General features: G+C 56.1%; 1 protein-coding gene, 1 long non-coding RNA gene and 13 other non-coding genes across 16 annotated transcripts in view; all 15 read left to right on the plus strand.

Moving 5' to 3' along the window:
• The first annotated feature begins 345 nt into the window (after positions 1–345).
• LOC121042537 (uncharacterized) lies at positions 346–12,543 on the plus strand. Of its 2 annotated transcripts, XM_040493878.1 has the most exons (8): positions 768–1,569; positions 2,783–2,900; positions 3,282–3,348; positions 4,597–4,714; positions 6,394–6,510; positions 8,205–8,321; positions 11,833–11,950; positions 12,330–12,543. In XM_040493878.1, the coding sequence occupies exons 2-8, from the start codon at positions 2,816–2,818 to the stop codon at positions 12,398–12,400; spliced, it is 693 nt and encodes a 230-aa protein (XP_040349812.1). In that variant the 5' UTR covers positions 768–1,569; positions 2,783–2,815; the 3' UTR covers positions 12,401–12,543. The 2 variants fall into 2 exon arrangements, with proteins under 2 accessions (XP_040349813.1, XP_040349812.1); XM_040493879.1 differs by lacking the exon at positions 8,205–8,321 and having other exon boundaries at positions 346–1,569.
• On the plus strand, positions 1,183–1,263 carry LOC121042629 (small nucleolar RNA SNORD115). The gene has a single exon (XR_005796347.1). It is a non-coding gene; the product is annotated as a small nucleolar RNA SNORD115 (small nucleolar RNA).
• On the plus strand, positions 2,957–3,037 carry LOC121042622 (small nucleolar RNA SNORD115). The gene has a single exon (XR_005796340.1). It is a non-coding gene; the product is annotated as a small nucleolar RNA SNORD115 (small nucleolar RNA).
• LOC121042637 (small nucleolar RNA SNORD115) lies at positions 4,770–4,847 on the plus strand. Its single transcript, XR_005796354.1, has one exon. It is a non-coding gene; the product is annotated as a small nucleolar RNA SNORD115 (small nucleolar RNA).
• LOC121042628 (small nucleolar RNA SNORD115) lies at positions 6,567–6,647 on the plus strand. The gene has a single exon (XR_005796346.1). It is a non-coding gene; the product is annotated as a small nucleolar RNA SNORD115 (small nucleolar RNA).
• Positions 8,378–8,458, plus strand: LOC121042636 (small nucleolar RNA SNORD115). The gene has a single exon (XR_005796353.1). It is a non-coding gene; the product is annotated as a small nucleolar RNA SNORD115 (small nucleolar RNA).
• Positions 10,197–10,277, plus strand: LOC121042621 (small nucleolar RNA SNORD115). The gene has a single exon (XR_005796339.1). It is a non-coding gene; the product is annotated as a small nucleolar RNA SNORD115 (small nucleolar RNA).
• Positions 12,007–12,086, plus strand: LOC121042633 (small nucleolar RNA SNORD115). Its single transcript, XR_005796350.1, has one exon. It is a non-coding gene; the product is annotated as a small nucleolar RNA SNORD115 (small nucleolar RNA).
• Positions 12,544–13,813: 1,270 nt separating the features above from the next.
• LOC121042631 (small nucleolar RNA SNORD115) lies at positions 13,814–13,893 on the plus strand. Its single transcript, XR_005796348.1, has one exon. It is a non-coding gene; the product is annotated as a small nucleolar RNA SNORD115 (small nucleolar RNA).
• A 1,615-nt stretch (positions 13,894–15,508) lies between these two features.
• Positions 15,509–15,589, plus strand: LOC121042613 (small nucleolar RNA SNORD115). The gene has a single exon (XR_005796329.1). It is a non-coding gene; the product is annotated as a small nucleolar RNA SNORD115 (small nucleolar RNA).
• A 1,729-nt stretch (positions 15,590–17,318) lies between these two features.
• Positions 17,319–17,399, plus strand: LOC121042618 (small nucleolar RNA SNORD115). The gene has a single exon (XR_005796335.1). It is a non-coding gene; the product is annotated as a small nucleolar RNA SNORD115 (small nucleolar RNA).
• A 1,727-nt stretch (positions 17,400–19,126) lies between these two features.
• Positions 19,127–19,207, plus strand: LOC121042626 (small nucleolar RNA SNORD115). The gene has a single exon (XR_005796344.1). It is a non-coding gene; the product is annotated as a small nucleolar RNA SNORD115 (small nucleolar RNA).
• A 1,729-nt stretch (positions 19,208–20,936) lies between these two features.
• On the plus strand, positions 20,937–21,017 carry LOC121042616 (small nucleolar RNA SNORD115). The gene has a single exon (XR_005796333.1). It is a non-coding gene; the product is annotated as a small nucleolar RNA SNORD115 (small nucleolar RNA).
• Positions 21,018–21,125: 108 nt separating this feature from the next.
• The window catches only part of LOC121042538 (uncharacterized), a 54,451-nt gene continuing 52,375 nt past the window's right edge, over positions 21,126–23,201 (plus strand). The window contains exon 1 of the long non-coding RNA XR_005796280.1: positions 21,126–21,326. This is a non-coding gene — a long non-coding RNA (uncharacterized LOC121042538). The remainder of the gene's footprint in view (positions 21,327–23,201) is intronic.
• LOC121042627 (small nucleolar RNA SNORD115) lies at positions 22,764–22,844 on the plus strand. The gene has a single exon (XR_005796345.1). It is a non-coding gene; the product is annotated as a small nucleolar RNA SNORD115 (small nucleolar RNA).

The following is a 23,201-nucleotide window of genomic DNA, read 5'->3' on the forward strand; positions in this document are numbered from 1 at the left end:
GGCTCTCAGGTTGATGTCAGAATCACTGAGGCCCTTGGAGGAATGCAAGGTGCGACAGTGGGCATTGGAGCCCCCCACCCATGACCTCCTATGGGGAAAAGTTCCCACCAAAATTTCATGCAATGGGCGATGGAGGAAGATGCTGGGACTGGGGCTACCTGGCTGGACACTAGATAGCTTTGGCATAGTGCGTAGATGGTGTCCAAAAATTGCTGGAAACATGGACTGGACCTCGGGTGGCATTCGGGCTCCTGACTCCTAGATCTTCACCATTGGCCACGACTTACTGATTCATGTCCTTATGGGGCCTGTGGGAATTCCCCAAACTGGATGGCGCTTGGCCTGATGATAGCCTTTTGGTTGGTGCCATGAGCCAGGGCATGCTGGGGTTCTTGACTTGTGGCCCAATTCCCAATGAGGTTGAAGTCGCTGGGGAACCATGGTAGCCCCTCTCCTAGCAATAACCTTAAGTGCAAAGACAGGAAGGGATGAGGTGTCCAAATGGGAGACATGGAGGAGTGCTGGTTGGGGATGGCGATGGACACTGGTGGGATGCATGCCATGCCCCAGGACACCCAACTAATTTTTGTGTTGGGTCCCCCAGGCAGCATCTGTGACCTGTTCCAGGACACCATGCCTGCCCATCCGTGGCAAAGCCCAAGGCTGGCCCCGCCAATGATGTCCCAGGATTCTGCATGCCCCAGGCCCACAAAGGGGTGTCCCAATTGCACTGTGAGGGGGCATGTGTGGCTGCCCATGTTCCTGATGCTGCGGCCTCCATGATCAGTTTCCTGTGGGGCTCTGATTTCCCTGGTGTCCAGTGGAGCCACTGGGCTGAGGCTGAGGGACTTGGCGCCATGCTGGAGCCTTCCTTCCTGCCATCCCAGGATTTTTGCTGGTGTCATGAATGCAGTCCACCACCACCCATTCTGAGCTCTCTCCCAATGGCAAAAGGTGAAGTACGATGGGGAAGTGCATTCTCATGGCTGAATTGCATCTTTCTGCACAGAGCCCATGACAGGACATAGAACCCACCTGGTTCAGGGAAGGTAGATTGGCCCAGCTTCAGGAATAGGTTGCAAGCCAGAAGAAAAATTGCCAACCTGCGCTTCACAAACAATCTATGTTAACCATGTTGAGCCGGAGGGCTGAAGACAGAGGCATGTAGGGACTGCCTTAGTTGGGTCAACAATGAGAATTCATATGCTCATGAACAGAGATGATGACTTAAAAATTATGCTCAATAGGATTCTGCAGAAGCCCAATGGAGGCCATTGCACTGAGGTACGATCCTAGAGAATCCTGTGGCCCTGGATTACCACTGGACCCAGGGGCTCGAGGTGACAAATCCCTCCAGTTACTGAGGGGGTTCTCCTTGGTCTATGGACCTCCACATGCCTAAGACCTGTTCTGGCCCTGGGGTGTTGTGTGTCCATCACTAGTGCTTCTCAACTCATCCCTGGGAATCCAACTAAGCTCCCTCAGCGTCCTTGTGTCTTTCAGTGGGACATCGCTTTGTGACCACTTTCTCGCCATTGACCCCACCATGGGAGGAGAGTGGATGCCTGTGTGAGTACCCGGAGACCCAGTGCACATGGGCATTTGGTGAAGCTGACCTCAGGGCAAGGCGAGCCATCTTGTGGGACTGGGGCTCAAACATCGCCCCAGAGAGGTGGCGTGTCCTTGAAACTCTACCCTGGACAGTAGGCTGTCTGGAAAAAACTGGTCACCTGCAACACCTGAAAGGGATGCCACAGTCCCCCGTGGGATCCTCTTAATTGACAGACCATAGGCTATGTTTTCCAGTGTGGGATGGCTCTCAGGTTAATGTCAGAATCACTGTCTCCCTGGGAGGCACCAGAGTTGCTGTGGTGGGCATTGCAGACAGCCAAGGCAACCGACTGTGGGGATTCCACCGATTTTCCTCACAATGGGCATTGGAGGAAGGGGCCGGGCCCAGGGCTTCATGGCTGGACACTAGAACTTTTGGAATAAGGGGTAGAATATATCTGCTTGCCCGGACCCAGAGTGTCATGTAGGCTTCTGGCTCCAGGTTCTTCACCATTGGCCCAGTCCAATGGTCATGTGTCCTTAAGGGGCCCATGGGTCATCTCGCAGCTGGATGGGGCTTTGCCTGACAATGGCCCTTGGGTCGGTACCACGAGTCAGGGCAGGCTGGATATCTGGACTGGTGTCCCCGAGTCCCAGTGAGGTTGAAGTCGCTGGGGAAACGTGCTGGCCCCTCACCCTTCCCTCACTGTAATCTCAAAGACAGGAAGGGATGGGGTTTCCACACAGAAGTCATGGAGCAGCGCTGATGGAGACAGTGTTGGACGCTAGTGGGATGCCCATCAGGCCCTGATGCCCCAAGGGATGTTGGCACTGCGTTTGCGTGGTAGCGTTGGTGGGCCCTTATGGGGCCCCATGCCTGCCCATTCCTGGAAAAACTCAGGGCCACTCCATGAAAGGAAGGCCCAGGTTTCTGCCTGCCACCTACTCGCCAAGGTCTGTCCCAACCATGTTGCAGGAGGACCTGTGCCTGCTGTAGCAGCCTCCATGCTCAGATTCCTGTGGGGTTCTGAATTACCTTTTTTCCAGTGGAGCCACAGAGTCTGAGGGCCTTGTGGACACGCTTCAGCCTTCTTTCCTGCCAGGCCAGGATTGCAGAATTGTGTCATGAATGCAATTCCAGCCCCGCACATTCTGAGATCCCTCCCATTGCCACAAGTGAGGTCTGAGGGGGAAGGCGTTTGTCATTGCTGACCTGCCTCTCTCTGCACAGATCCCACACCCCAACCGAGATCCCACCTGGTGCATGGAGGGGAATTTGGCCAATCATCTGGAACAGACCCCGAGCCAGGGGTTCTCATGGCCACCAAGGACATCACAATCCATTTCTGGTAAGCATGTTGAGCAGGTGGGTAGAAAGCAGAGGCGGGTGGGGACTGCCTTTGTTGGGTCAATGATGAGAACTCATAAGGTCTTGAAGACAGATGATGACCTACAAATTATGCTCAATAGGATTAAGCTGAGGCCCAATGGAGGGTACTGCCCTGAGGCGGGATCCTGGAGAACCTTGTGGCCCTGGCGTAGCACTGGCACCTGGGGCTTGAGGCAACTGATCCCTCGAGGTTCCTCAGTGCTGCACACCCAGGACTCTGAAACTCGGCACACCTAAGACGTGCTCCCGCCCTGGGGCATTGTGTGCCCATTACTAGTGCTTCCCAGGACTCATCCCTGGGAACCCAACTAAGCTCCCTCGGTGTCCTGGTATCTTTCAGTGGGACGTCGTCTTGGCGACCAGGGTCTCACCATTGAGCCCACCATGGGAGGAAAGTGGATGCCTGTGTGAGTACCCAGAGACCCAGTGCCTTTTGGCGGATTGGCGAGGCTGCCCTCAGGGCAACTCCAGCCATCTTGTGGGACTGGGGCTTTGTCCTCACCCCGGAGGGCTGGTGTGTCCCTGAAAGTCTGCCCAGTGCTGTGGGCTGTCTGGAAAACACAGGTCACCAGAGACACCTGCAAGGGATGCCATGGTCCCCCATGGGATACTCTTACTTGAAAGCCCATGGGCCACATTTCCCAGTGTGGGTGGTGCTCCGGTTGATGTCAGAATCACTAATGCCTTAGTAGGCATGAGAGGTGATGCGGTGGGCAATGCATACGGCCAATGTGACAACCTGTGGGTAAGTGATGCACCCAAATTTCACATTACGGGCTTTGGAGGAAGGGGCAGGGTCCGGGGCTACCTGGCTGGACACTAGACAGCTTTGGCCTAAAGGTTAGATGGTATATGAAAAATGTTGGCAGCATGGCCCAGACACCAAGTAGCATGCGGGCTTCTGCCTCTGGATTGTTCAACATTGGCACCGTCTGGTGGTCGCGTGTCCTTATGGGGCCCATGAATCATCCCACAGCTGGATGGGGTTTTGCCTGACAATGGCCCTTTGGTTGGTGCCACAAGCCAAGGCACGCTGGGGTTCTTGACTTGTGACCCCGTGTGCCAGTGACTTTGTAGTCGCTGGGGAACTGTGCTGGCCCATCACCCTTACCTCACCATAATCTCAAAGATGGGAAGGGATGAGGTGTCCCCGCAGGAGCCATGGAGCAGTGCTGATGGAGACAGTCTTGGATGCTAGTGGGATGCTGGACAAGGCCCTGATCCCCCAAGGGATCTTGTCATTGCATTTGCGTGGTAGCGTTCGTGGGACTTTCTGGCGCCTCATGCCCGCCCATTCCTGGCAAAACGCAGGGCCGGTCCCTGCCACCCAAGACCCGGGATTCTACCTACCAAAGAACCACCAAGGTCTATCCCAATCACACTACAGGAGGACCTGTGCGTGTGGCCTGGTGCCTGCTGTGGAGGCCTCCATGCTCAGATTCCTGTTGGGCCCTGAATTCCCTTGTTTCCAGTGGAGCCACAGAGGCTGAAAGCTTTGTGGACACACTGCAGCCTTCCTTCACGACAGACCAGGATTTTTCTGGCATCATGAATGCAGACCCAGCCCTGCCCATTCTGATATCCCTCCCATTGCCACAAGGTGAGGTCTGATGGGGAAGGCAGTTGTCATTGCTGACTTGCCTCTCTCTGCACAGATCCCACAGCCCAACCAAGAACCCACATGGTGCACGGAGGGGATTTTGGCCCACCTTTGGGAACAGGCCCCGAGCCAGGGGTCCTCATGGCCACCCTGCTCATCACAGACCCTCTCTAGTAAGCATGTTGAGCTGTGGGTAGAAGGCAGAGGCGGGAGGGGACTACCTTGGTTGGGTCAATGAGAACTCATATGGTCCCAAAGACAAATGATGACCTAAAAATTATGCTCAATAGGATTATGCTAAGGCCCAGTGGAGGGCACTGCACTGAGGTGGGATCCTGGGACCCTGTGGCATTGGCATAGTGATGGCACCTGGGGCTTGAGGCCACCGATATCTTGAGGCTCCCTGTGGGGCTCTCCTGGGTCACTGGGCCTCCACACGCCTAAGACGTGCTCCCGCCCTGGGGCGTTGTGTGCCCATTACTAGTGCTTCCCGGGACTCATCTCTGGGAACCCAACTAAGCTCCCTCCCTTTTTCAGGTGACTTTCAGTGGGCCATTGTCTTGGTGATCATGGACTCGCCATTGAGCCCACCATGGGAGGAGAGTGGATGCCTGTGTGAGTACCCGGAGACCCAGTGACCTTGGGCCGATTGGCGAGGATGCCCTCTGGGCAACACCACCCATGTTGTGGGACCTGGTCTACGTCACTACAGCAGAGGGCTGACGTGTCCCTGAAAGTCTGCCTTGTGCAGTAGGCTGCCTAGAAAAAACTAGTCACCCAGACACCTGAAAGGGATGCCATGTTCCCCAGCGGGATCCTCTTCTTGAGAGACCATGGACCACATTTCCCAGTGTGGGAGGGTGCTCTGGTTGATGTCAGAATCACTAATGCATTAGTAGGCATGCGAGGTGTTGTGGTGGGCATTGCAGATGGCCAATGTGACCTCCTGCATGGAAGCGGTACACCCAAATTTCATGCAATGGGCTTTGGAGGAAGGGGATGGGTCTGGGGCTACCTGCCTGGACACTAAACAGCATTGGCATAACAGGTAGATTGTATCTGAAAAATGCTGGCTAAGGGTCCCAGACCCCGAGTGGCATGCAGGCTCCTGCCTCCGGGATCTTCAACATTGGCACCGTCTGGTGGTTGCATGTCCTTATGGGGTCAGTGGGTCGTTCCACAGCTGAATGGGGCTTTGCCTGATAATGGCCCTTTGGTTCGTGCCACTAGCCAGGGCACGTTTTGTTATTTGATTTGTGACCCCGACTCCCAATGACTTTGAAGTCGATGGGGAACCAGGCTGGCCCCTCACCCTTCCCTCACCATAATCTCAAAGACAGGAAGGGTTGAGGTGTACCCCTGGGAGACATGGAGCAGCGCTGATGGAGACAGCTTTGGATGCTGGTGGGATACCCATCAGGGTCCTGATCCCCCAAGGGATTCTTTCTGCGTGGTAGCATCCTTGGGCCCTTCTGGCACCCCATGCCCGCCCATTCCTGGCAAAATGCAGGACCGGTCCCTGCCAGCCAAGGCCCGGGATTCTGCCTGCAACCGACCAGCCAAGGTCTGTCCCAATCCCACTGCGGGAGGACCTGTGTGTGGCCTGATGCCTGCTGTAGCAGTCTCCATGCTCAGATTCCTGTGGGGCCTGAATTCCCTTGTTTCCAGTTGAGTCACAGAGGCTGAGGGACTTGTGGACATGCTGCAGCCTTCCTTCCTGCTAGGCCAGGATTTTTGCTGGCATCATGAATGCAGTCCCAGTTCCATGCATTCTGAGATCCCACCTAATGCCACAAGGTGAGGTCGGATGGGGAAGAGGTTTGTCATTGCTGAGCTACCTCTTTCTGTGCAGATCAGCGCCCCGACCGAGATTGCACCTGGTACACCGAGGGGAGTTTGGCTCAGCATCAGGAACAGGCCCCGAGCCAGGGACCATCATGGCCACCCTGCACATCACAAACCCTCTCTGGTAAGAATGTTGAGCTTGTGAATAGAAGGCAGAGACGGGTGGAGACTGCCTTGGTTGGGTCAATGATGAGAACTTACATGGTCTTGAAGACAGATGATGACCTAAAAATTATGCTCAACAGGATTACCCTGAATCCCAGTGGAGGGCACAGCACTGAGGCGGCATCCTGGGGACCCTTGTGGCCCTGGCATAGAGCTGGCACCTGGGGCACATAACAACCCACCCCTCGAGGCTCCCCAGTGGGGCTCTCCAGTGTCTCTGGGCCTCCGTGTGCCTAACACGTGCTCCCGCCCTGGGGCGTTGTGTGCCCATTACTAGTGCTTCCCGGGACTCATCCCTGGGAACCCAACTAAGCTCCCTCGGTGTCCTGGTGTCTTTCAGTGGGATGTCGTCTTGGTGACCAGGGTCTCCCCATTGAGCCCAACATGGGAGGAGAGTGGATGCTTGTGTGAGAACCCAGAGACCCAGTGCCCTTGGGCCGATTGGCGAGGCTGCACTTAGGTCAACGCCAGCCATCTTGTGGTACTGGGGCTTCGTCCTCAACCCAGAGGGCTGGTGTGTCCCTGAACGTGTGCACTGTACACTAAGCTGTCTGGAAAAAAAAGGTCTACCATGACACCTGCAAGAGATGCCACGGTCCTCTGCATGATCCTCTTACTTGACGGTACATGGGCCATGTTTCCCAGTGTGGGAGGGCACTCTGGGTGATGTCAGAATCACTGAAGCCTTAGTAGGCATGCGATGTGCTGTGGTGGGCATTGCAGACGGCCAATGTGACCGCCTTCATGGAAGCAGTGTGTCCAAATTTCATGCAATGGGCTTTGGAGGCAAGGGCTGGACCCAGGGTGACCTGGAAGGGCACTAGACAGCTTTGGCATAACGGGTAGATGGTATCTGAAAAATGCTGGCAGTGTGGCCCAGACCTGAGTGCCATCCAGTCTCCTGCCCCTGGGTTCTTCACCATTGGCATGGTCTGGTGGTCTCGTGTCCTTATGGGCCTCAGGGGTCGTCCTGCAGCTGGATGGGGCTTTGCCTGACAATGGCCCTTTGGTCGGTGCCACCAGTCACAACACGCTGTGGTTCTTGATTTTGACCCCGAGTCCCAGTGAGTTTGAAGGCACTGAAGAACCGTGCTGGCCCCTCACCCTTCCCTCACCATAATCTCAATGACAGGAAAGGATGAGGTGTCCCCATGGGAGCCATGGAGCAGCGCTGATGGAGACAGAGTTGGATACTGATGGGATGTCCATCAGGGTCTGATCCCCAAAGAGATCTTGGCATTCTGTCTGCGTGGTAGAGTTCGTGTGACCTTCCAGCGCCCCATGCCCACCCATTCCTGGCAAAACACAGGGCCGTTCCCTGCCAGTCAATGACTGGGATGCTGTCTGCCATCGACCTACCAAGGTCTGTCCCAATCATACTGTGGGAGGACCTGTGCATGTGGCCTGGTGCCTGCTGTGGAGGCCTCCATGCTCATATTCCTGTTGGGCCCGAATTCCCTTGTTTCCAATGGATCCACAGAGGCTAAGGGCCTTGTGGACATGCTGCTGCCTTCCTTCCTGCCAGGCCAGGATTGCAGGATTATGTCATGAATGCAGTCTCAGCCCCACCCATTCTGAGATCCCTCCCATTGCCACAAGTGAGGTCTGATGGGGAAGGCATGTGTCATTGCTTAACTGCCTGTTTCTGTGCAGATCCCCCACCCCAACCAAGATCCCACCTGGCACCAGGAGGGGAGTTTGGCCCATCTTCTGGAACAGACCCTGAGCCAGGAGCCCTCAGGCCACACTGTGAATCACAAATCATCCCTGGTAAGCATGTTGAGCTGATGGGTAGAAGGCAGAGGCGGTAGGGGACTGCCTTGGTTGAGTAAATGATGAGAACTCATATGGTCTCGAAGACAGATGATGACCTAAAAATTATGCTCAATAGGATTATGCTGTGGCCCAATGGAGGCCACCTCACTGAGGCAGGATCCTGGGGACCCCTGTGGCCCTGGCGTACTACTGGCACATGGGGCTCAACTCGACCAATCCCTCAAGTCTCCCCAGTGGCGCTCTCCCCAGTCTCTGACCCTCTGTGCACCGAAGACATGCTCCTGCCCTGGGACATTGTGTGTCCATTACTAGTGCTTCCCGGAATTCATCCCTGGGAACCCAACTAAGATCCCTAGATTTTGGGTGTCATTCAGTGGGACGTCGTCTTGGTGACCAGGGACTTGCCACTGTGCCCACCATGGGAGGAGAGTGGATGCCCGTGTGAGTACCCGGAGACCCAGTGCCCTTGGGCCTATTGGTGAGGATGGCCTCAGGGCAACTCCAGCCATCTTGTGGGACTGGGGATTCATCATTGCCCCAGAGGGCTGAAGTCTCCCTGAACGTCTGCCTTTTGCAGTAGACTGTCTGGAAAATACAGGTCACCCATGACACCAGCAAGGGAAGCCATGGTCCCCCACAGTATCCTCTTGATTGATGGCCCATGGGCCTGTTTTCCCAGTGTGGGAGGGCAGACTGGTTGATGTCAGAATCACTGATGCCTTAGTAGGCATGCGTGGTGCTGAGCTGGGCATTGCAGACGGCCACTGTGACTTCCTATGTGGAAGCGGTGTGACCAAATTTCACTCAATTGGCTATGGAGGAAGCGGCCAGGCCCAGAGCTCCCTGGCTGGACACAAGACAGCTTTGGCATAACAGGGAGACAGTGTCTGAAAAATTCTGGCAGTGTGGCCCAGACCTTGAGTGGCATGTGGGCTCCTGCCTCTGGATTATTCACCATTGGCACCGTCTGGTGGTCACGAGTCATTATGGGGCCCACGGGTCGTCCCGCAGCTGGATGGGGCTTTTCCTGACAATAGCCCTTTGGTCAGTGCCACGAACCAGGCAATCTGGTGTTCTTCACTTGTGATCCCGAGTCCCAGTGACTTAGAAGGGGCTGGGGAACTGTGCTGGACCCTCACCCTTCCCTCACCATAATTTCAAAGACGGGAAGTGATGAGGGGTCCCCATAGGAGCCGTGGAGCAGTGCTGATGGAGACAGTGTTGGGTGCTGGAGGGATGCCCATCAGTGCCCTGATGCCCCAAGGGGTCTTGGTGTTGCATGTGCATGGTAGCATCCGTGGGCCCTTCCTGGACCCCATGCCCACCCATTCATGGCAAAATGCAGGGCCAGTCCCTGCCAGCCAAGGCCTGGGATGGTGCCTGCCACCGACCAGTTAAGGTATGTCCCAATCACACTGCAAAAGGACCTGTGCATGTCCTGTTGCCTGTGTAGGCCTGGTGTGCAGGCCTGGTGCCTGCTGGGGGAGCCTCCATGCTCAGAATCATTTGGGGCTGAAATCCCCTTGTTTCCAGTGGAGCCACAGAGGGTGAGGGCCTAGTGGACACACTGCAGCCTTCCTTCCTGCCAGGCCAGCATTGCAGGATTCCAACATGAATGAGATCCCTCCCATTGCCACAAGGTGAGGTCTGATGGGGAGGGTGTGTGTCAATCCTGAGCTGCCTCTCTCTGTGCAGATCCTGCACCCCAACCGAGATCCCACCTGGCACTTGGATGGGAGTTTGGCCCATCTTCGGGAACAGGCCCTGAGCCAGGGGCCTCCATGGCCACCCTGTGCATCACAAACCCTCTCTGTTAAGCAGATTGACCTGGCAGGTAGAAGGCAGAGGCGGGTGGGGACTGCCTTGCTTGGGTCAATGATGAGAACTCATATGGTCTCGAAGACAGTTGATGACCTAAAAATTATGCTCAACATGATTATGCTGAGGCCCACTGGAGGGCACCGAACTGAGGCGGGATCCTGGGGACCCCTGTTCATGGTGTAGCGCTGGCACCTGGGCTAGAGGCGACTGATCCCTCAAGGCTCCCCAGTGGGGTTCTCCCTGGTCTCTGGGCCTCCACACGCCTAAGACATGCTACTGCCCTGGGGAGTTGTGTGCCCATTACTAGGGCTTCCCGAGACTCATTCCTGGGAACCCAACTAAGATCCCTCAGTGTCCTGGTGTCTTTCAGTGGGACGTCGTCTTTGTGACCAGGGTCTCACCATTGAGCCAACCATGGGAGGAGAGTGGATGCCTGTGTGAGTACCCAGAGATCCAGTGACCTTGGGCCAATTGGCGAGGGAGCCTTCAGGGCAACGCCAGCCATCTTCTGGGACTGTGGCTTCGTCCTCACCCGGAGTGCTGGAATGTCTCTGAACGTCTCCCCTGTGCACTAGGGTGTCTGGAAAAAACAGATCCCCCACAACACCTGCAAGGGATGCCACGATCCCCCCCGAGATCCTATTACTTGATGGCCCATGGGCCACGTTTCCCAGTGTGGGAGGGTGCTCTGGTTGATATCAGAATCACTGATACCTAAGTAGGCATGTGACGTGCTGCAGTGGGCATTGCAGACGGTCAATGTGACCTCCTGCCTGGATGCAGTGTGCCCAAATTTCACACAATGGGCTTTGGAAGCAAGGGCCGGACTCAGGGTTGCATGGATGGACAATAGACAGCTTTGACATAACGGGTAGATGATATTTGAAAAATGCTGGCAGCGTGGCCCAGACCCAAGTGGCATATGGGCTCCTGCCCTGGGTTCTTCATGATTGGCACCCTCAGGTGTTCGCCTGTCCTTATGGAGCCTGTGGGTGGTCCCGCAGCTCGATGGTGTTTTGTCTGACTATGGCCCTTTGATCGGTGCAACGAGCCAAGGCACGCTGTGGTTCTTGACTTGTGACCCCGAATCCTACTGAGTTTGGAGGCACTGGGGAACCGTGTTGGGCCATCACCCTTCCCTCACCATAATCTCAAAGATGGGAAGGGATGAGGTGTCCCCACGGGAGCCATGGAGCAGTGTTGATGGAGAAAGTGTTGGATGCTGATGGGATGCCCGTCAGGGCCCTGTTCCTCCAAGGGATCTTGGCATTGCATCTGCGTGGTAGGGTTCATGGGACATTCCAGGGCCCCATGCCCACCCATTCCTGGCAAAATTCAGGGCCGGTCCCTGCCAGCCAAGGCCCAGGATTCTGCCTGCCACTGACCTGCCAAGGTCTGTCCCAATCACGCTGCGGGAAGACCTGTGCATGTGGCCTGGTGCCTAATGTGGCAGTCTCCATGCTCAGACTCCTGTGGGGCTTGAATTCCTTTGTTTCCAGTGGTGCCACAGAGCCTGAGAGCCTTGTGGACATGCTTCAGCCTTCCTTCCCGCCAAGCCAGGATTGCAGGATTTCGTCATGAATGCACTCCCAGCCCCACAGATTCTGAGATCCCTCCCATTGCCACAAGGTGAGGTCTGATGGGGAAGGCATTTGTCATTGCTGAGCTGCCTCTCTCTGCGCAGATCCCACACCCCAACCAAGATCCCACCTGTTGCATGGAGGAGAGTTTGGCCCATCTTCAGGAACACACCCCGAGCCAGGGGCCATCATGGACACCCTGCGCATCACAAACCCTCTCTGGTAAGCATGTTGAGTTGGCAGGTAGAAGGCATAGGAGGGAGGGGACTGCCTTGTTTGGGTCAATGATGAGAACTCATATGGTTTCGAAGACAGATGATGACCTAAAAATTATGCTCAATAGGATTACCTAAGGCCCAGTGGAGGGCACCAAACTGAGGTGGGATCCTGGGAACTCCTGTGGTCCTGGCAAAGCTCTGGCAACTGGGGCTCGAGGCCACCAATCCCTCGAGGCTCCCCAGTGGGGCTCTCCCTTGTCTCTGGGCCTCTGCGCACCTAAGACTTGCTCCCGCCCTGGGGCGTTGTGTGCCCATTACTAGTGCTTCCTGGGACTCATCCCTGGAACCCAACTAAGCTCCCTCGGTGTCCTGGTGTCTTTCAGTGGGACGTCTTCTTGGTGACCAGGGCCTCGCCATTGAGACCACCATGGGAGGAGAGTGGATGCCTGTGTGAGTACCTGGAGATCCAGTACCCTTGAGATGATTGACGAGGGAGCCCTCAGTGCAATGCCAGCCATCTTCTGGGACTGGGGCTTCGTCCTTGCCCCAGAGGGCTGGCATGTCCCTGAATGTCTGACCTGTGAACTTGGTTGTCTGGAAAAAACAGGTCACCCACAACACATGTAAGGGATTCCACAGTCCTCTGCAGGATCCCTTACTTGACGGCCCATGGGACACTTTTCCCAGTGTGGGAGAGCGCTCCAGTTGATGTCAGAATCACTGATGCCTTAGTAGACACTCGGCCTGCTAGAGTGGGCATTGCAGATGACCAACATGACCTCCTGCGTGGAAGTGGTGTGCCCAAATTTCATGCAATGGTCTTTGAGGCAGGGGCCGGACTCGGGGATACCTGGATGGACACTAGAGCTTTGGCATAACTGGTAGACAGTATCTGAAAAATGCTGGCAGTGTGGCCCAGACCCAAGTGGCATGCAGGCTCCTGCACCCAAGTTCTTCACCATTGACACCCTCTGGTGGTGGCATGTCCATATGGGGCCCATGGGTGGTCCCGTAGCTAGATGGGGTTTTGTCTGACAATGGCCCTTTGTATGATGCCACAATCAAAGGCACGCTGTGGTTCTTGACTTCTGACCCCAAGTCCTACTGAATTTGAAGGCGCTGGGGAACTGTGCAGGCCCCTCACCCTACCCACACCATGCTCTCAAAGATGGGAAGGGATGAGGTGTCCCCACAGGAGCCATGGAGCAGTAGTGATGGAGACAGTGTTGGATGCTGGTGGGCTGCCCGTCAGGGCCCTGTTCCCCAAAGGGATCTTGGTATTGCGTCTGTGTGGTAGCATTCATGGGCCCTTCTGGGGCCCCATGCCCACACATTCATGGGGAACACATGGCCGGGCCCTGCCAGCCAAGACCCGGGTTTCTGCCTGCAACCGACCCACCAAGGGCCTGTCCCAATCACGCTGTGGGAAGACCTGTGCATGTAGCCTGGTGCCTGCTGTGGCAGCCTCCATTTTCAGATGCCTGTGGGGCTTGAATTCCCTTGTTTCCAGTGGAGCCACAGATATTGAAGGCCTTGTGAACACGCTGCAGCCTTCCTTCTCGCCAAACCAGGATTGCAGGTTTGAGTCATGAATGCAGTCCCAGCCCCGCCCATTCTGAGATCCCTCCCATTGCCACAGGGAGGTCTGATGAGGAAGGCGTTTGTCATTGCTGAGCTGCCTCTCTCTGTGCACATCCCGGGCCCCAACTGAGATCCCACCTGGCACACTGAGAGGAGTTTGGCCTATCTTCAGGAACAGGCCCCAAGCCAGGGGCCCTAATGGCCACCCAGAGCATCACAAACACTCTCTGGTAAGCATGTTGAGCTCACGGGTAGAAGGCAGCGGCGGGAGGGGACTGCTTCTGTTGGGTCAATGATGAGAACTCATATGGTCTGGAAGACAGATGATGACCTAAAGATTATGCTCAATAGGATTACCTGAGGCCCATTGGAGGGCACCTCACTGAGGCAGAATCCTGTGGACCCCTGTGGCTCTCGTGTAGTGCTGGTACCTGGGGCTCGAGGCGACCGATCACTCGCTCCCCAGTGGGCTCTCCAGTCTCTGAGCCTCTGCACACGTAGGATGTGCTCCCGCCCAGGAGTGTTGTGTGCCCATTACTAGTCTTTCCCAGGATTCATCCCTGGGAACCCAACTAAGCTCCCTCGGTGTCCTGATGTCTTTCAGTGGAATGTCGTCTTGGTGACCAGGGTCACCATCTTGTGGGACTGGGGCTTCGTCCTCTCCCCAGAGGGTTGGCATGTCCCTGAACATCTCCCCTCTGCACTAGGCTGTCTGGAAAACACAGGACACCCTCGAAACCTGCAAGGGATGCCACGAACCCCAGGAGATCCTATTACTTGAAGGACCATGGGCCACATTTCCCATCAACTCTGGTTGATGTCACAATCACTGATGCCTTAGCAGGCACGTGATGTGCTGCAGTGGGCATTGCTGACTGCCAATGTGACCTCCTGCCTGACAACGGTGCACCTAAATTTCACGCAATGGGCTTTGGAGGCAGGGACCAGACCTGGGGTTACCAAAATGGACACTAGACAGCTTTGGTATAATGGGTAGATGGTATCTGAAAAAACCTGGCAGCATGGCCCAGACCCCAAGTGGCATGCCGGCTCCTGCCCCCGGTTTCTTCACAATTGGCACCGTCTGGTGGTCACGTGTCTTTATGGGGTCCATGGGTCATTCTGCAGCTCAATGGGGTTTTGTCTGACATTGGCCCTTTGGTTGGTGCCACATGCCAGGACACGCTGTGCTTCTTGACTTGTGACCCCGAGTCCCAGTGAGTGTGAAGGCACTAGGGAACTGTGCTGGCTCCTCACCCTTCCCTCACCATAATCTCAAAGATGAGTAGGGATGAGGTGCCCCCACAGGAGACATGGAGCAGTGGTGATGGAGACAGTGTTAGATGCTGATGGGATGCCCATCAGGGCCCTGTTCCCCCAAGGGATCTTGGCATTGCGTCTGCGTGGTAGCATTTGTGGGCCCTTCTGGGGCCTATGCCTGCCTATTCCTGGCAAAACACAGGACAGGTCCCTGCCAGCAAAATCCCGGGATTGTGCCTGCCACAGACCCACCAAGGTCTGTCCCAATCACACTGCAGGAAGACCTGTGCATATGGCCTGGTGCCTGCTGTGGCAGCCTCCATGCTCAGACTTCTGTGGATCTTGAATTCCCTTGTTTTCTGTGGATCCACAGAGGCTGAGAACCTTGTGGACACACTGCAGCCTTCCTTCCTGCCAGGCCAGGATTGCAGGATTGCATCATGAATGCAGTTCCAGCCCTGCGCATTCTGAGATCCTTCCCATTGCCACAAGGTGAGGTCTGATGGGAAAGGTGTTTGTCATTGCTGAGCTGCCTCTTTCTGTGCAGATCCCGCGCCCCGTTCGATATCCCACCTGGTGCACGGAGGGGAGTTTGGCCTATCTTCGGGAATTGGCCCCAAGCCAGGGGCCCTAATGGCCACCCTGCACATCACAATCCCTCTCTGGTAAGCATGTTGAGCGGGCAGGTAGAACACAGAGGCGTGTGGGGACTGCCTTGGTTGGGTCAATGATGAGAACTCATATGGTCTTGAAGACAGATGATGACCTAAAAATTATGCTCAATAGGATTACACTGAGGCCCAGTGGAGGGCACCACACTGAGCCAGGATCCTGGTGACCCCTGTGACCTTGGCATAGCGCTGGCATCTGGGGCTCAATGCGACCAATCCCTTGAGTGTCCCCAGTGGGGCTCTCCCCGGTCTCTAGGTCTCCATGCACCTAAGACGTGCTCCCGCCCTGGGGCATTTGTGCCCATTAGTAGTGCTTCCCGGGACTCATCCCTGGGAACCCAACTCAGCTCCCTTGGTGTCCTGGTGTCTTTCAGTGGGATGTCGTCTTGGTGACCAGGGTCATGCCATTGAGCCCACAATGGGAGGAGAGTAGATGTCTATGAGTACCCAAAGATCCAGTACCCTTGGGCCAATTGGTGAGGAAGCCCACAGGGAAATGCCAGCCATCTTGTGGGACTGGGGCTTCATCCTCACCCCAGAGGGCTGGAGTATCCCTGAACATCTCCATTGTGCACTGGGGTGTTTGCAAAAAAACAGGCCACCCACAACACCTGCAAGGGTGCCACGGTCACCCGCAGTATCCTCTTACTTGTCGGCCCATGGGCCATGTTTCCCAGTGTAGGAGGGCATTCCAGTTGATGTAAGAATGACTGATGCCTTAGTAGGCAAGTGACGTGCTGCCGTGGGCATTGCAGACAGCCAATGTGACCTCCTGCTTGGAAGTGGTGTGTCCAAATTTCATGCAATGGGCTTTGGAGGCAGGGGCTGGGCCCAGAGTTACCTGGATGGACACTAGACAGTTTTGGCATAACGGGTAGACGATGCCCAAAAAATTCAGGTAGCGTGGCCCAGACCCCGAGTGGCATGCGTGCTCCTGCCTCCGTGTTCTTCACCATTGGCACCTTCTGGTGGTTGCATGTCCTTATGGGCCCAAGTCGTCCCTCAGCTGTATGGGGCTTTGTCTGACAATGGCCCTTTAGTCAGTGCCATGAGGCTGGGCATGCTGGGGTTCTTGACTTGTGACCCTGAGTCTCAGTGTGTTTGAGGGCGCTGGGGAACCATGCTGGCCTCTCACCCTTCCCTCACCGTAATCTCAAACACGGGAAGGGATGAGGTATCCCCACAAGAGCCATGGAGCAGCGGTGATGGAGACAGTGTTGGATGATGGTTGGGTGCCCGTCAGGGCCATGTTCCCCCAAGGGATCTTGGCGTTGTGTCTGCATGGTAGCATTCGTGGGCCCTTCTGGGGCCCCATGCCCACCCATTCCTGGCAAAATGCAGGGCCGCCTCCCTGCCAGCCAAGACCCGGGATTCTGCCTGCCACCAACCTGCCAAGGTCTGTCCCAATCATGCTGCGGGAAGACCTGTGCATGTGGCCTGGTGCATGATGTGGCAGCCTCCATGCTCAGACGCCAGTGGGTCTTGAATTTCCTTGTTTCCAGTGGAGCCACAGAGGCAGAGAGTCTTGTGGACACGCTGCAGCCTTCCTTCCCACCAGGCCAGGATTGCAGGATTGTGTCATGAATGCAGTCCCAGCCCCGCGCATTCTGAGATCCCTCCCACTGTCACAGGTGAGGTCTGATGGGGAAGGCGTTTGTCATTGCTTACCTGCCTCACTCTGCGCAGATCACGCACCCCGACGGAGATCCCACCTGGCACACGGAGGGGAGTTTGGCCTATCTTCGGGAACAGGCCCCAAGCCACGGGCCCTCAAGGCCACCCTGCGCATCACAACCCCTCTCTGGTAAGCATGTTGAGCGGGCAGGTAGAACACAGAGGCGTGTGGGGACTGCCTTGGTTGGGTCAATGATGAGAACTCATATGGTCTCGAAGACAGATGATGACCTAAAAATTATGCTCAATAGGAATACACTGAGGCCCAGTGGGGGGCGCCAAACAGAGGCGGTATCCTAGGGACCCCTGTGGCCCTGGCGTAACACTGACACCTGGGGCTCGAGGCCACTGATCCCTCGAGGCTCCCCATTGGGACTCTTCCCAGTCTCTGGGCCTCCTTGTGTCTAAGACGTGCTCCTGCCCTGGGGCGTTGTATGCCCATTACTAGTGCTTCCCGGGACTCATCCCTGGGAACCCAACTAAACTCCCTTGGTGTCCCAGTGTCTTTCAGTGGGATGTCGTCTTGGTGACCAGGGTCTCGCCATTGGGTCCTCCGTGGTAGGAGAGTGGATGCCTGTGTGAGTACCCAGAGATACAGTGTCCTTGGGCAGATTGTCGAAGGAGCCCTCAGGACAATGCCAGCCATCTTGTGGGACTGGGGCTTGCTCCTCACCCCAGAGGGCAGGTGTGTCCTTGAACATCTCCCCTGTGCACTAGGGTATCTGGAAAAAAAGGTCACCCGCGACACCTGCAAGAGATGCCATGAACCCCCGCGAGATCCTCATACTTGACTGCCCATGGGCCCCTTTCTGAGTGTGGGTGGGAACTCCGGTTGATGTCAGAATCACTGATGCCTTAGTAGGCACGCGATGTGCTGCAGTGGGCATTGCAGACGGCCAAAGTGATCTCCTGCCTGAAAGCGATGCGCCCAACTCTCACACAATGGCCTTTGGAGACAGGGACCGGACCCGGGGTTACCTGGATGGACACTAGACAGCTTTGGCATAACGGGTAGACGGTATCTGAAAAATGCTGGCAGGGTGTTCCCGACTCTGAGTGGCATGTGGGCTCCTGCGTCCGGGTTCTTCACCATTGTCACTGCCTGGTAGTCACGTGACCTTATGGGCCCCAGGGGTTGTCCTGCAGCTGTATGGGGCTTTGTCTGACAATGGCCCTTTGAACGGTGCCACAAGCCAGGGCACACAGGGTTCTTGACTTGTGACACCAGGACCCAGTGAGTTTGAAGGCCCTGGGGAACTGTGCTTGCCCCTCACCATTCCCTCACCATAATCTCAAAGACGGGAAGGGATGAGGTGTCCCCACCACCATGGTGCAGTGGTGATGGAGACAGTGTTCGATGCTGGTGGGATACCCGTCAGGGCCTTGTTCCCCCAAGGGATCTTGCTATTGCGTCTGCATGGTAGCGTTTGTGGGCCCTTTTGGGGCCCCATGCACGCCCATTCCTGGCAAAACTCGGCTGGTCCCTGCCACCCAAGGCCTGGATTCTGCCTGCCACCAACCTGCCAAGGTCTGTCCCAATTACGGTGCAGGAAGACATGTGCATGTGGCCTGGTGACTGCTGTGGCAGCCTCCATTCTCAGATGCCTATGGTGCTTGAATTCCCTTGTTTCCAGTGGAGCCTCAGAGGCTAAGGGCCTTGTGGATATGCTGCTGCCTTCCTTCCCACCAGGCCAGGAATGCAGGATTGTGTCATGAATGCACTCCCAGCCCCATGGATTCTGAGATCCCTCCCATTTCCACAAGGTGAGGTCAGAAGGGGAAGGAGTTTTGTCATTGCTGAGCTGCCTCTCTCCATGCAGATACCGCGCCCCCACCGAGATCCCACCTGGTGCATGGAGGGACATTTGGCCCACCGTCAAGAACAAGCCTCAAGCCAGGGGCCCCCATGGCCATGCCATACATCAAAATACTTCTCTGGTAAGCATGTTTAGCTGGCATGTAGAAGGCAGAGGCAGGTGGGGACTGCTTTGGTTGGGTCAATGATGAGACCTCATATGGTCTCAAAGACAGATGATGACCTAAAAATTATGCTCAATAGGATTATGCTGAGGACCAGTGGAAGGCATGGCACTGAGCGGGATCCTGGGGATCCCTTTGGGCCTTGTGGAGCACTGGCACCTGGGGCTCAAGGCGACAGATCCCTCAAGCCTCCCCAGTGGGGCTCTCCCCAGTTTCTGGGCCTCTGCATGCATAAGATGTGCTCCCACCCTGGGGAGATGCGTGCCCATTACTAGTACTTCCCAGGACTCATCCCTGGGAACCTAAACTCCCTTGGTGTCCTGGTGTCTTTCAGTGGGATGTCGTCTTGGTGACCGTGGTCTTGCTATTGAGCTGACCAAGGGAGGAGAGTGGATGCCTGTGTCAGACCCCAGAGACCCGCTGACCTTTGGCCTACAGGCGAGGCAGCCCTCAGGGAAACTCCAGCCATCTTGTGGGACTGGGGCTTCATCCTCGCCCCAGAGGGCAGGTGTGTCCCTGAAAGTCTGACCTGTACACTTGGTTGTCTGGAAAAAACAGGTCACCTGTGACACTTGTAAGGGATGCCATGGTCCCCCACGGGATCCTCTTACTTGACGGACCATGGGACACGTTTCCAAGTGTGGGAGGGCACTCCAGTTGATGTCAGAATCACTGATGCCTTAGTAGGCACACAACATGCTGCGGTGGGCATTGCAGATGAACAGTGTGACCACCTGCATGGAAGTGGTGTTCCCAAATTTCACAAATGGGATTTGGAGGCAGGGGCCTGGCGGGGGTTACCTGGATGGAGACTAGACAGCTTTGGCACAACGGGTAGACGGTATCTGAAAAATGTTGGCAACATGGCCCAGACCCCGAGTTGTATACAGGCGCCTGCCACCAGGTTCTTCACCATTGGCACCGTCTGGTTCTCGCGTGTCCTCATGGGCCCCCGGGGTCGTCCCACAGCTGTATGGAGTTTTGTCTGACAATGGCCCTTTGGTTGGTGCCACGAGCCAGGGCAGGCCTGGGTTCTTGACTTGTAACCCTGAGACCTAGTGAATTTGAAAGCACTGGGGAACCGTGCTGGCCCCTCACCATTCCCTCACCGTAATCTCAAAGATGGTAAGGGATTAGGTGTCCCCACCAGAACCATGGTGCTGTGCTGATGGAGACAGTGCTGGATACTGGTGGGATGCCCGTCAGGGCCCTGTTCCCCCAAGGGACCTTGGCATTGCGTCTGCGTGGTAGCACTCATGGGCCCTTCTGGGGCCCTATGCCTGCCCATTCCTGCCAAAACACAGGGCCGGTCCCTGCCAGCCAAGGCCCAGGATTCTGCCTGCCACTGACCCGCAAATGTCTGTCCCTGTAACACTGCAGGAAGACCTGTGCATGTGGCCTGGTCCTGCTGTGGCAGCCTCCATGCCTGAGCATTCCTGGGGGGCTTGAGTTCCCTTGTTTCCAGTGGAGCCACAGAGGCTGAGGGCCTTGTGGAACAGCTGCAGTCTTCCTTCCAACCAGGCCAGGATTGCAGGATTGTGTCATGAATTCAGTCCCAGCCCTGCGAATTCTGAGATCCCTCCCATTGCCACAAGGTGACGTCTGATGGGAAGGCGTTTTGTCACTGCTGAGCTGCCTCTCTGTGTGCAAATCCCATGCAGCGACCGAGATCCCACCTGGAGCACGGATGGGAATTTGGCCCATCTTTGGGAGCAGGCCCTGAGCCAGGGGCCCCCATGGCCACCCTGTGCATAACAAACCCTCACTGGTAAGCATGTTGAGCTGGAAGGTAGAAGGCAGAGGCAGGTGGGGACTGCCTTGGTTGGGTCAATGATGAGAACTCATATGGTCTCAAAGACAGATGATGACCTAAAAATTATGCTCAATAGGATTACACTGAGGCCCAGTGGAGGGCAACGCACAGAGGCGGGATCCTGAGGACCTCTGTGGCCCTAGCATAGAGCTGGATCCTGGTGTTCGAGGCAACTGATCCCTCGAGGTTCCCTATTGGGGCTTTCCCTGGTCTGGGCCTCCGAACGCGTAAGACATGCTCCCACCCTGGGCCATTGTGTGCCCATTACTAGTGCTTCCCAGGATTCATCCCTGGGAAAACAACTAAGCTCCTTCAGTGTCCTGGTGTCTTTCAGTGGGATGTCATCTTGATGACCAGGGTCTCACCATTGAGCCCACCATGGGAGGAGAATGGATGCCTGTGTGAGTATCCAAAGATCCAGTGCCCTTGGGCCGATTGGCGAGAGTGTCCTCAGGGCAACGCCAGCCATCTTTTGGGACTGGGGCTTCTCCTCACACCAGAGGGCTGGTGTGTCCCTGAACGTCTCCCCTGTGCACTAGGCTGTCTGCAAAAATAGATCACCCGTGACACCTGTAAGGGATGCCACGGTCCCCCATGGGATCCTCTTACTTGATGGATCATGGGCCACATTTCCATTATGGGAGGGCACTCCGTTTGATGTCAGAATCACTGATGCCTTATTAGGCACACAACATGTTGTGGTGGGCATTGCAGATGGCCAATGTGACCTCCTGCGTGGAAGCAGTGTGCTGAAATTTCACACAATGGGCTTTAGAGGCAGGGGCCAGTCCCGGGGTAACCTGGGTGGACACTAGACAGCTTTGGCATAACGGGTAGATGGTATCTGAAAGATGCTTGCAGTGTGGTCCAGACCCCGAGTGGCATCTGGGCTCCTGCCTCCGGGTTCTTCACCATTGTCACTGTCTGGTGGTCATGTGTCCTTATGGGGCTGGTGGGTCATCCACAGATCGATGGGGTTTTGTCTGACTATGGTCGTTTGGTCAGTGCCACGAGCCAGGGCATGCTTTGGTTCTTCACTTGTGACCCCACGTCCGAGTGAGTTTGAAGGCACTGGGGAAGCATCCTGGCCCCTCACCCTTCCCTCACGGAAATCTCAAAGACGGGAAGGGATGAGGTGTCCTCACGGGAGCCATGGAGCAGTGCTGATGGAGACAGTGTTGGATGCTGGTGGGATGCCATCAGGGCCCTCATCCCCCAAGAGATCTTGGCATTGCATCTGTGTGGTAGCGTTCATGGGACCTTCCAGGGCCCAATGTCTGCCCATTGCAGACCTGTTCCTGCCAACCTGGCAAAATGCAGGACCTGTCCCTGCCAACCAATGCCTGGGATTCTGCCTGCCACCAACCCCCCAAGGTCTGTCCCAGTCATGCTGCAGGAAGACCTGTGCTTGTGTCCTGGTGCCTGCTGTGGCAGCCTCCATGCTCAGAGACCTGTTGGGCTTGAATTCCCTTGTTTCCAGTGGATCCACAGAGGCTGAGGGCCATGTGGACACGCTGCAGCCTCCCTTCCCACAGGCCAGGATTGCGGGATTAAGTCATGATGCAGTCCCAGCCCCACGCATTCTGAGATCCCTCCCATTGCCACAAGGTGATGTCTGATGGGGAAGGTGTTTTGTCATTGCTGAGCTGCCTCTGTCTGTGCAGATCCCGTGCTCTGACCAAGAACCCACCTGGGTCACAGAGGGGAGTTTGGCCCATCTTCAGGAACAAACCTCATGCCAGTGGCCCCCATGGCCATGCTGCATATCACAAAACCTCTCTGGTAAGCATGTTGAGCTGGAGGGTAGAAGGCAGAGGCGGGAGGGGACTGCCTTGGATGGATCAATGATGAGACCTCATATGGTCTCGAAGACAGATGATGACCTAAAAATTATGCTCAATAGGTTTATGCTGAGGCCCAGTGGAGGGCACAGCACTGAGGCAGGATCCTGGGGACTCCTGTGGCCCTGGCGTAGCGCTGGCACCTGGGCTCAAGGCGACCGATCCCTGTAGTTTCCCCAGTGGGGCTTTCCCAGGTCTGGGCCCCCACACGCCAAAGACATGCTCCCACCCTTGGGCATTGTGTGCCCATTACTAATGCTTCCCGGGACTCATCCCTGGGAACCCAGCTAAGCTCCCTCGGTGTCCTGGTGTCTTTCAGGGGGATATCGCCATGGTGACCAGGATCCCACTTGAGCCCACCATCGGACGATAGTGGACGCCTATGTGAGTACCAGGAGATCCAGTGCCCTTGGGTCAATTGGCGAGGGAGTCCTC

Source organism: Herpailurus yagouaroundi, unplaced genomic scaffold (genome assembly GCF_014898765.1).
Source record: "Herpailurus yagouaroundi ecotype Mexico unplaced genomic scaffold, PumYag 185, whole genome shotgun sequence".
Lineage (NCBI taxonomy): Eukaryota > Metazoa > Chordata > Mammalia > Carnivora > Felidae > Herpailurus > Herpailurus yagouaroundi.